We start from the raw sequence: 12,764 nt of genomic DNA, 5'->3' as shown, positions 1-12,764 counted from the left end.
TACAGCTGTCGATCACCGGATCCCGGCCAGAGATTCCCCGCCGACACTCAGCAATTGCCAAGGAACACTGACAGAGAGTTCTGTATGTAAACAATACAGCACCAGCATAGCAGAGTAATACAAAGCAGCATGCTAACACAGTAAAGCACACACAGGCCACATAGTAAAACAGCACACAGCACACAGTTACCCCTTTGATTTCCCCAGATGTTAACCCCTTGCTGCCCAGTGTCATTAGTGCAGTGTCAGTGCTTTTTGTTAGCACTGATCACTGTATTAGTGTCACTGGGGATGTCAGTGGCAGTTAGTCAGTTCCCACCCAGTGTCAGAATGCCTGCCGCAGTCCTGCAGTCCCGCTATAAGTCACTGATTGCTGCCATTACTAATATAAAGAAAAAAGAAAAGAAAAATTCCAGTATATATACCGCCATTTTTAGACGCTATAACTTTCACATAAACAAAATAATTTACATGTATTGGGATTTTTTTTAACAAAGACATGTAACAGAATACATTTTGACCTAAATTTATGATGAAACTTGATTTTTAAAATGTTATTACTGGATATGTTTTATAGCAAAAAATAAAAAATATTGGTTTTTTTTTTCAAAATTGTCAGTCTTTTTTTGTTTATAGTACAAAAAATAAAAAACGCAGAGGCGATCAACTATCACTGAAAGAAAACTCAATTTGTGGGAAAAAAGGACATAAATTTCATTTGGGTACAGCATTTCATGACCACGCAATTGTCAGTTAAAGGACCGCAGCACCGTATTGCAAAAAATGGCTCGGTCAGGAAGGGGGGTAAATCCTTTGGAGGGCAAGTGGTTATGATTTGTCTTACCCTCGGTCATAAAGGGGTTAAAATACCTGTCTTCCATTTCCTAATGTTACGTTCTCTCTCCTACCTGGCGCAGTGTGGGAGTTTTAGTTTTCCTCGCCTAGCCAGTGAGGGGAAGCGGGGAAGGCATAACCCCACCCCCTCATTACACACTGCCAAACACAGCTCAAATTTTCAGTGCTGTGTGATGTACTTCATGCATGCTTCATTACGGGCACAATGTGGTACCGGCGTGGGAGGGGGATGGAAGGAGGGCAGTGGGGGGGGGGGGGGGGCAGTAGACTGCACATTTGCCTATGTAGACAACAATCCTTGCACTGGCCCTGGCTATATATATGGAAAATAATTATGTGTGCACATGATATAAGTACAGAGAATAATGAGTATTATTATATGGAGGAAGAATCATTATTTTTACCAAAACAGTTCTCCCCGCACTCTGCACTTGGTACATGAAATGAAACATCTGCTGGCTATCTACAGCAAAAATAGATTTTACAATTATTTCTGAATATAAAGCCTTGTGAGATATAATGTTGTGTTTGTTAAAACTGAACCCCAAGATCAGCAAATATTGTCTAAATACAATGTATATTTTAATTTAATCTTGCTATACTTTGTGTATTTCTTCTTTCTTCTTGTGCAAGAACTTCTTGTAATGAAGACCAGCCTCTGCTGCTCTCATTGTACAGGGTGACTGGTCTTGTTTATGCCCACTTCTGTAGTGTTCTGCAGGCAGTCTGTGGTAGGTGGGGCCCACTGGGTCCCTCGCATAGCTCTGCGCTTGCACAGGTGTTTACAAGTTAATAACTGGGTTTGCAAATGGCATTTAGAGCAAAGGGGATTTATATCCTTGGTGGCTAATGAGGAATATATTTAAATGAATGTTTTTGTGCCTAGAGTTCAGCTTTAATGTGTTGATATACTCACTTGCCTGTACTAAGTCTGGGGTGAGGCGTATTGCTGTCTTCCATCTTTGGAATCTCTTTGTTTTCCTCAATATCTTCTCTATACTGCATAATGTCTTCTTAGTGAAGGTACTGCAGATTCTTTTGTCTGCCTTATCGTGTTGCCTTTTACTAGATAAGCGGTAAATCTCGATAGGTTTCCAGCTTTCCCCATCATCACTGTGGTTTCCAGCATAGTTCTGAAGATCAGCAGCAGGAAGTCTTAAATGAGGTGCAAGCCAGTTGTGAAACCTGCTTTGACATAGGTGAGACAAACACCAGACTATGATTAGGTTGATTATATTACTGGTTATATTGCAAAACAAAAATACATTTTAAAAACAAATTTTCATTTTTCTTGTCTGATTTAAAAAAAGTCAGGAATTGGCACAATTAGCGACTTAAAAATGGCGTGAGTTAGGCTTTATAAAGATCTAAAAAATATAAGCTTTCAATTGAATTATTATTTAATAACCTGTGAATAAATGTGGAATGTTATCTGGAGATAGATTCTTAAAATTAGGCTCAATTCAATAAGCTATAACAATTGTTACTTGCCACACCAAATGTTGTTTTTAGCAATGAGAGTAGAAAATAACAGTTTCATGCTTGAAAATAACTGATCATTATGGCAAAACACGCATATGTTATAGCTTAGTGCATTACATCTACTCTTCCTTGTTGTACCTTACTAACTATCACAAATGAGGTCAATTCACTAAGTTAAATGATGACTAAAATAATGTGATAAAATAACCAAAATAAAAAGAAAAAAATTGCATGTGGGTCCCCTCACAATCCTAAGGGATTTTAAGTCTGGTATAGATCTGGGGGGGACCCCACGCCGTTGTTGAAAAAAAAAATTGGCGTAGGGTTCCCCTTAATAGCCATACCAGGCCCCTAGGGGTTGGAGGGGGAACCCTCTTGCTGCATCTGAAAAGTACCGCATGTGATACCGCCAGCAAAACCCTAGTGATAAATATCGCATCTTTTTTTAGTTTTTGTTCTGTTTGTGAATTGGACTTAACAGCTTACCGTTTTTTTACCAACAGATTTTTGCGTTAAATACCAAAGAATCGTTTTTTTTTTGTGAATTGGACATTTTGTTACTGCAGGCGATAATTTCTGCAAATGAGTCACGTGACAGTGTTATCACATGCGGTAACCTGCAGTGAATTGACACCAAAGCCACCTAAATGCTTTCTTTATTGTAGCATAAATACTGTTAATTTCAGATTGACATACTCCCTCCACCCACAATTAATGGTAAGTTCACTTTTAGATCACTGTATATTTGCAAAGTTATTCTTAAAATAGTATATTGCATTTAAACATATATCTAATAAAATGTATAGGCGGATATGCTGCATAAATAATTTTGAATCAAGGATTTGAAATTTTCCAATGGAAAGCAGATTACATACCTTGGTATAAATGTAACCTCTTGATACTACATGTTATATAAATGTAATTATCATCCTTATTTAACCACTTTAGCTTTCACACCTATGTACCTCTCATGGACCATTAATGCTATGAACATATTAATTTGTTTGATTTTGTAAAGCAAACTGTAGGTGCTATATAAATCTTGTATAATAGTAATATAATAATTTGGTAATTAGACATCTGTTTCGTTTTGCTACGAATCGAAATTCGGACAAAATATTTGTTATTCAGAAATTTGGATGTATCCGAACTTCCGAATCACGATAGTAACGAATTTCAACAAAATCCAAAATGAATTATAGGAAAAGGAAATGATCTGAATTTGAAAATGAGTTTGAATTCGAAATGGAATCATATTGCAATAAAGTGAAATATGATGATGATTCCTACTTAGGCTGCTTTCACATCGCTTCATTGCAAAATAAATAAAAAATAAAATAAATAGAAATGGAATAAAATAGAGCAGAATATAAGAAACTAGAAAAAAACTATAGAATAGAATAGAAAAGAAAGTAATAAAAAAGAATAAACCAGATTAGAATAGAACAGCATAGAATAGAATAAAACAGAATAGAATAGAAAAAAATAGAATAGAGCAGGACTTCTCTCAAACTTCTCCCATCCAATGGAACTCCCTACCCCAATCTGTCCGGCTATCTCCTTATCCAGGGGTCTCCAATCATTCTAATCAAGGGACCAGTTTGCTGTCCTTTAGACTTTAGAGGGGCCAGACTGTGGCCAGTGGGACTAGAAAATGTCCTGGTGTCAGAGAGAGTAAACAATGCCACATCTTCAGTGGGAGGAATAGTGCCCCATCATTGGTGTGTCAGTGGCAGTAGTATCCCTTTGTTGGTGTGAAGGATGAAAGGTGCTCCATCATTGGTGTCAGTAGGAGGAATAGTGCCCCATTGTTGGTGTCAGTGAAAGGAATTATGCTTCTATTGGTGGTGTCAGCAGGAGGAATAGTGCCCCATCATTGGTGTTAGTGGGAGGAATAGTGCCCCGTTGCTGGTGTCAGTGGCAAGAATTATAACGCCATAGTCAGTATCAGCAGGAGGAATAGTGCCCAAGGGCCAGATAAAGGCAAGCAAAGGGCCCTTGGGCCGCAGTTTGGAGACCGGTGTCCTAATCTATCCACCTTTAGATGATCCCTGAAAATGTTTCTCTTTAAAGAAGCCTATTCTGCTTCTAACTAGTAAACTGCCTTTTATTTCCTCCATCAGCTCATCCCCCACAGCTTTTACCTATTGTATCACTCAACCCTTCCTCCTAGATTGTAAGCTCTAATGAGCAGGGCCCTCTGTTTCCTCTTGTACCAAATTGTATTGTAACTGTAATGTCTACCTTCATTTTGTAAAGTGCTGCACAAACTGTTGGCGCTATATAAATCCTGTATAATAATAATATAATAGAAAAGAATAGAATTGGATTGGATTGGAGAGAAGAGAAGAAAAGAGAGGATTGGAGAGAAGAGAAGAAGAGAAGAGAATTGGGGAGGGGAGGGGAGGAGAGGGAAGGAGAGGAGATTAGAGGAGAGAACTACCAAATCTGAATATACAAAATAAATACAAATATACAAAACAAATTCCGAAACTGAATAATTCTAGCACAACGAATATAATGAGCCAAAATTATTGGCTTAACAAACTAATTCAAAACAAAAAAACCCCCAAATTTTTACGTTGTGCACATCTCTGTTAGCAATAGTTTTGTCATTACTTAAGATATGTAAAATATATTTTGTTTTCCAGAACAAGCAAGGATTTCTCTCGACAATATAGTCTGACATAAATGATTTACTATTTATGTAATGTATAGACAAAAAAGTAACAAACAGTTTGAACAGTGCTTGAAAAAGGTGCTGTAGATTTTATTTTATTATTATTTTTTATACATTTTATTCTATAATAATGACACATTACATTATAGAGAGTGGCAAAGTTATTTTCAAATGAAATAAAGGCTTTTTTACATTTTTTGTGCAAATCTTTAAATGCAAAAACAAAAAAAAGAACAAAACAAATGAAACAAAAAAGTATTAATAGTACCAGAAAGGAAAGAAAATCAGCAGAAAAATAAAAGGAGAGAAATATTGGAAGGAGTTCAAAGGAACTTGACAGCTAATGTGGGGAAAACAATGAATTTCAAAATTGAAATAAAGTTGTAACCATTTGTAAATCTTACATTCAGAATGTTTCAGTAAGTAAAAAGCACAAAGAAACTTAGCAGTTTAGTAAACACAAGAAATAATCTCATGTTCCCCTAGGCTGAGGCAATAAATCCTATAGGAGTAAGCCTCAATTTTCCACAAGAAAAACGCAATGGGGGGAATTCAAAAACAGTGGACACTCTTTGGAATTCTGTCGGGCCTCTGCATGGAAACTGTTGCTGCTCACACAAGATTCATGTATCAATCAAAAACATGAAAAATGAATTTGTTGGAGGCTGGTACTGAAGTTGGACAGCCCTGCACTCCCTCTTCAACCATTGCACCTATCACACAAACAGGCACATGGCTGAGGCATTTCGTAGTTAGGTGGGTGGAGCATGATGGGGAACTTTTGAGCTAGTCCCCCATAAAGTCCACCTTCCTTGGCTTTTGAATCCTCCAACTGCTGTCTCTAGTCATTCAAAAGCAAGTGGACCTAATGGGGAAATAGTCTTTCAGTTCTCCATAAGGTTCACCCAACGGATGGTGTGAGCTTGGGGACTATTTCCTTATCAGGTCTGCCTCCCTGTGAGTTCATCATGCGTCAAATATGGGCATCTCCATATTTAGATAATGACATCACCAGTATCCCCTGCCCCTTTGCTTTCATTTAGCTTTCGGCCAGGGAATCTCCCAGCCCACAGCTGAATAGGACCAGGGACAGAGCCTTATCCAGTTTTCCAAGACAGATATTCCGTAGTCTGAGGAATGGCATCATTCCATACACTTGGAACTGCACAGTGATTCTGAGATAAGTGTGATGCCAGCTTGGAGTATAATCCCAGCTGTAGAAGATGATCAAGCATGCACATTGGGGGAAAGAGGCACCATTTATCATCCTTGACCTGGGCACTGTTTTTATTGCTTGTTCTTCAGGCCATTGACCCACTAACCAGTAAAATGACATCCCTGGAACCTTTCCTTTTACATAAGTTACAAATGTAACAGCCATATTTCACTTTCAGGAAGTACAGTAGTAATTGAAGCCACATTAGGTGATTGTGATCGAGGTCATTCCATTAATTTCAATTTAGTATAACAGTTTAGATGTTGATGTTCTCAGAAATTTTGATGGATCTTTCCCCTGAATACTTTAGCTGCTTACAGGCTAAACATTGATACTAATGCTGTAGTTTAGTTCCACTTTTCATATTTACCAAACTGCGTAATTCTATTTGTATTGTATTCTGTAGTGTATTTTTGTACCATTTATATTTTAATGTATTTTAGCTAACTGAAGAAAACAAAATGGTGTTTTCCATTGGTACAGCTCCATTCATTTGACAGAAGCAAAGCTACCTAGTATTTCTGGGTACAGAGGAGCATGTGATTCATTGCACATGACAGTACTGGGCCAACCACCAAACATTAGTACTGTCACAGTTCATAGCCTTGTATAATAAGCTATGACCTGAGTGAATCATAACTTACTCATCACAGATTCTCCTGAATGACGCACTGATTATCTGCCTGTGTCTGAGAACCCTATCAATGCTTTTGATTCACATATAACCCATCATTGCTATAATAAAGAAGCTGAAATATTAGAGAAGGGGTTGGTCAGGTCTGGAAGGAGCTGGCTTCAGTGTATAGGTCAGCATGTCAGGGGTGTAACTTTTATTTTTTCTGTGCAAGTTTCAAGGGGGGACAGGGGGCCTATACACCTGCTTTTAATATGTGTACAGGTAAAATGTATACAGGTGAAACTCGAAAAATTAGAATATCGTGCAAAAGTTCATTTATTTCAGTAATGCAACTTAAAAGATTAAACTAATATATAAGATAGACTCATTACATGCAAAGCAAGATAGTTCAAGCCGTGATTTGTCATAATTGTGATGATTATGGCTTACAGCTCATGAAAACCCCAAATCCACAATCTCAGAAAATTAGAATATTATATGCAATCAATAAAACAAGGATTGTACATAGAACAATATCGGATCTCTGAAAAGTATAAGCATGCATATGTACTCAGTAGTTGGTTTGGGCCCCTTTTGCAGCAATTACTGCCTCAATGGCGTGGCATGAAGCTATCAGCCTGTGGCACTGCTGAGGTGTTATGGAAGACCAGGATGCTTCAATAGCAGCCTTCAGCTCTTCTGCATTGTTCGGTCTTATGTCTCTCATCTTTCTCTTGGCAATGCCCCATAGATTCTCTATAGCAGGCATGTCCAAAGTCCCGCCCGCGGGCCAATTGCGGCCCGCGTTCCGGACTGAAACGGCCCCACAGGTGAGCTACCCAAATATGTAACTTACGGCCCCCGGTAGTGATTCCCTGAAAGCTACTGAGGACTCCAGCGATTTCTTGACATCATCAGCTGGCGCAGGAAGGAGAGCCCAAATCTCGCGACGTCCGAGATCTCGTGAGATTTGGGCTTTCCTTCTCTGTGTGCCGGCTGATGACGTCAATTCCCGCTCGACAGATCCCTGGAATCTCCAGTGGCGTTCACAGAATCACTAGTGGAGGGCCGTAAGTTATATATTGGGCAGCTCATATGTGGGGTCCGGAACGTGGGCCGAGGGATCCCAGGTGGTGCGCAGGGAATTACTACTGGGGCTACCATTTACCATTGTTTACTATGTCTGCAGTCTCTGGTCATCTCCTGTACTATGTCCGCAGTCTCTGGTCATCTCCTGTACTGTGTCCGCAGTCTCTGGTCATCTCCTGTACTGTCCACAGTCTCTGGTCATCTCCTGTACTGTCCGCAGTCTCTGGTCATCTCCTGTACTGTGTCCGCAGTCTCTGGTCATCCCCTGTACTGTGTCCGCAGTCTCTGGTCATCCCCTGTACTGTGTCCGCAGTCTCTGGTCATCTCCTGTACTGTGTCCGCAGTCTCTGGTCATCTCCTGTACTGTGTCCGCAGTCTCTGGTCATCCCCTGTACTGTGTCCGCAGTCTCTGGTCATCCCCTGTACTGTGTCCGCAGTCTCTGACCATCTCCTGTACTGTGTCCGCAGTCTCTGACCATCTCCTGTACTGTGTCCGCAGTCTCTGACCATCTCCTGTACTGTGTCCGCAGTCTCTGGTCATCTCCTGTACTGTGTGCGCAGACTCTGGTCATCTCCTGTACTGTGTCCGCAGACTCTGGTCATCCCTTGTACTGTGTCCGCAGTCTCTGGTCATCTCCTGTACTGTGTCCGCAGTCTCTGGTCATCTCCTGTACTGTGTCCGCAGTCTCTGGTCATCTTCTGTACTGTGTCCGCAGTCTCTGGTCATCTCCTGTACTGTGTCCGCAGTCTCTGGTCATCTCCTGTACTGTGTCCGCAGTCTCTGGTCATCTCCTGTACTGTGTCCGCAGTCTCTGGTCATCCCCTGTACTGTGTCCGCAGTCTCTGGTCATCTCCTGTACTGTGTCCGCAGTCTCTGACTATCTCCTGTACTGTGTCCGCAGTCTCTGACTATCTCCTGTACTGTGTCCGCAGTCTCTGACCATCTCCTGTACTGTGTCCGCAGTCTCTGGTCATCTCCTGTACTGTGTCCGCAGACTCTGGTCATCCCTTGTACTGTGTCCGCAGTCTCTGGTCATCTCCTGTACTGTGTCCGCAGTCTCTGACCATCTCCTGTACTGTGTCAGCAGACTCTGGTCATCTCCTGTACTGTGTCCGCAGACTCTGGTCATCCCTTGTACTGTGTCCGCAGTCTCTGGTCATCTCCTGTACTGTGTCCGCAGTCTCTGGTCATCTCCTGTACTGCGTCCGCAGACTCTGGTCATCTCCTGTACTGCGTCCGCAGTCTCTGGTCATCTCCTGTACTGCGTTCGCAGTCTCTGGTCATCTCCTGTACTGCGTCCGCAGTCTCTGGTCATCTTCTGTACTGTGTCCGCAGTCTCTGGTCATCTCCTGTACTGTGTCCGCAGTCTCTGGTCATCTCCTGTACTGTGTCCGCAGTCTCTGGTCATCTCCTGTACTGTGTCCGCAGTCTCTGGTCGTCCCCTGTACTGTGTCCGCAGTCTCTGGTCATCTCCTGTACTATGTCTGCAGTCCATTGGTTCAGAATTTTTTTTTCCTGTTTTTCGCCTCTAAAACCTAGGTGCGTCTTATGGTCAGGTGCGTCTTATGGAGCGAAAAATACGGTATCAATTTGGGCTATAATGGATTGGTGCTCAGGATCGCTTGACGTCATCAGACAGTGCAAGGAGAAACAAAGCCCAAATCTCGCGACCTCCGGGCTTTCCTTCTCCCTGTGCTGGCAGAGTGATTTAACACCTGTTTAGATTTGTCATCCAAGTCACAAAATGAAAAGTATGCCGTTTTCAATAAACTTTTGCATAAAATAGTTCATTTGCATTTAATGTTAATGGTTCATCAGAATGTCGGGCAAAATGGTCGGCCCTCGCACATGTTCACTTCATCAAATCTGGCACTCTTCCAAAAAAGTTTGGACACCCCTGCTCTATAGGGTTCAGGTCAGGTGAGTTTGCTGGCCAATCAAGCACAGTAATCCCACGGTCATTGAACCAGGATTTGGTGCTTTTGGCAGTGTGGACAGGTGCCAAGTCCTGCTGGAAAATGAAGTCAGCATCCCCATAAAGCTCGTCTGCGGAAAGAAGCATGAAGTGCTCCAAAATCTCCTGGTAGACGGCTGCGTTGACCCTGGACTTAATGAAGCACCGTAGACCAACACCAGCAGAAGACATGGCTCCCCAAATCAACACAGACTATGGAAACTTCACACTGGACTTCAAGCATCTTGCAGTGTGTGCCTCTCCATTCTTCCTCCATACTCTGGGTCCTTGGTTTCCAAATGAGATGCAAAAGTTGCTCTCATCTGAAAAGAGGACTTTGGACCACTGACCAGGTCTGTTTTTCTTTACCAGGTAAGATGCTTCTGACGTTGTTTGTTGTTCAGGAGCAGCTTGACAAGAGGAATACGACATTTGAAGCCCATGTCCAGGATCCGTCTGTGTGTGGTGGCTCTTGATGCACTGACTCCAGCCTCAGTCCACTCCTTGTGAAAGTCCCCAACAGTTTTGAATGGCCTTTTCCTGACAATCCTCTCCAGGCTGCGGTCATCCCTGCGGCTTCTGCACCTTTTTCTTCCACACTTTTCCCTTCCACATAACTTTCTATTAATGTGCTTTGATACAGCACTTTGGGAACATCTAACTTCTTTTGCAATTACCTTTTGAGGCTTTCCCTCCTTATGGAGGGTGTCAATGATGGTTTTCTGCACAACTGTCAGGTCAGCAGTCTTTCCCATGATTGTGATTCCTACTGAACCAAACTGAGAGACCATTTAAAGGCTCAGGAACCCTTTGCAGGTGTTATGGCTTAATTAGCTGATTAGAGTGGGACACTTTGAGCCTAGAATTTTGCACCTTTTCACAATATTCTAATTTTCTGAGATTGTGGATTTGGGGTTTTCATGAGCTGTAAGCCATAATCATCACAATTATGACAAATCAGGGCTTGAACTATCTTGCTTTGCATGTAATGGGTCTATCTCATATATTAGTTTCACCTTTTAAGCTGCATTACTGAAATAAATGAACTTTTGCACGATATTCTAATTTTTCGAGTTTCACCTGTATACATATACAGTACATTGCTATTTTTTTATGCTTTTCTTTTTTGCTATTAATTATTCATAACTGAACAAATTAAGCTTGCTGTGTTTCTTACGTATTTTATAGTGTGTGCAGCCGAATTTACACTCAGAAAATAGAAGAGAATGTGTGAGATCAGTAAATGCTGGACTTCAAGTGACTATACTGATGGATTGCTTTTATACAACAAATGAAAACTAAAGTGTATGTAAAAACAAACTTTTTTTAGGATTTGGAGGAATAGGGAAGTGTTAAGGTTGTTTTTTTATTTTTTGGTGAATGTGCCCCATTGGAGATATTTCCCTTCTTGCTTCAGAGACACGCAAATTAAGGGGAAGGAAAATACTCACAGTTATCTCACTGAACTGTAATATTTTGTATTTCCAATCAAAATTACTAGGGATAATGGTCACCAGACTAATAGATAGGGGAATCTTTCCAGAGGGGCACAGGCATCAATAAAACCCTGCAGTCTATCCAAAACTAAAAAAAAAAGGTTGGCTTTATATGCATTTTAAGCAACTTATGGCATGGAACATCTATGGCATCATTTCAAATAGATAAGACCAGACCACAGAGACTGTTCTGGAAATGAATACTGAAATTTTATAGATAGACAACTCCTTATATTGATTGGTGGTTCCAAATTAAACACTTGCCCTCCAGAGGATTTACCCCCCTTCCTGACCAGGCCATTTTTTGTTACAGTGCTGTGTTACTTTAAGTGAAAATTGCCCGGTCATGCAACATTGCACCCAAATTAAATTTATGTCCTTTTTTTTCCCCACGAATTGAGCTTTCTTTTGGTGGTATTTGATCGCCCCTGCGGTTTTTATTTTTTGCGCTATGTAAAAAAAAAGACCAAAAATTTTGAGAAGAAAACAATATTTTTTACTTTTTGTTAGTAGCCTCCCTAGCGGTCTGATTATGTCCATATTTCTGTGCTGAAAGCAGTACATTTTTTTGCATGGGAACATGTAATTTTTTTTTTTGTAGGCCTGTAATTTTTAGAAATAACTCACTGAAATCTGTCCGAACAAGAGTCTAATAAACATCCCGGCTATGTTAAAATGTGAAACACGAAATCATAAATTATAATTTAATAAATAATCATAAAAAAAGACCAAAAATTTTGAGAAGAAAACAATATTTTTTACTTTTTGTTAGTAGCCTCCCTAGCGGTCTGATTATGTCAGTATTTCTGTGCTCAAAGCAGTACATTTTTTTGCATGGAAATATGTAGTTTTTTTTGCAGGCCTGTAATTTTTTAGGAATAACTCACTGAAATCTGTCCGAACAAGAGTCTAGTAAACATCCCGGGTATGTTAAAATTTTAAACACAAAATCATAAATTATAATTTATTAAATAATCATAAAAAATAATAATATAATAATAATAAATGTAATTCAATATTATAATCAAACCAAAAACACTGAAATTTGAAATATAGCGCCAAGTTCGCACATCACTGACGCAAAATCGTTTTCAGTGTCTGATGAGGAATTTCCCCATGAATCATTATCACTCAATTCTGCAAGTGGTTCTAATTTACTATCGCTGTTCTCTAGCTGGTCTAAAACCGCTTTTGACCTAAAGGGACGCTTTTTGGACGTCATGGACGTTTCTCAGTTTCCAGGCAGAGAGAACAGTAAAAATACAGGAAGGGCACAGGACAAAGCACTAGGGACAAAATGTATGTATAATGGTTTGATACAGTAATGTTTTACTATGTGATTTTAGTGTATTTAGTGAGTGTCACTTTTTCACAT

At 40.3% G+C, this 12,764-nt stretch overlaps 1 protein-coding gene across 1 annotated transcript in view; it reads right to left on the bottom strand.

The window, feature by feature from the left end:
- DIPK2B (divergent protein kinase domain 2B) overlaps positions 1-12,764 on the bottom strand; it is a 111,896-nt gene that overhangs the window by 81,878 nt on the left and 17,254 nt on the right. The window contains exon 2 of the mRNA XM_089665131.1: positions 1,776-2,040. Within this exon, the coding sequence (XP_089521257.1) occupies positions 1,776-2,040 (265 nt within the window). The remainder of the gene's footprint in view (positions 1-1,775; positions 2,041-12,764) is intronic.

Source organism: Staurois parvus, unplaced genomic scaffold (assembly GCF_062004578.1).
Source record: "Staurois parvus isolate SC_StPar_1 unplaced genomic scaffold, SC_StPar_1.0 ptg002140l, whole genome shotgun sequence".
In the NCBI taxonomy this organism is placed as follows: Eukaryota; Metazoa; Chordata; class Amphibia; order Anura; family Ranidae; genus Staurois; species Staurois parvus.
This window is presented reverse-complemented; position numbering and strand designations above follow the sequence as displayed.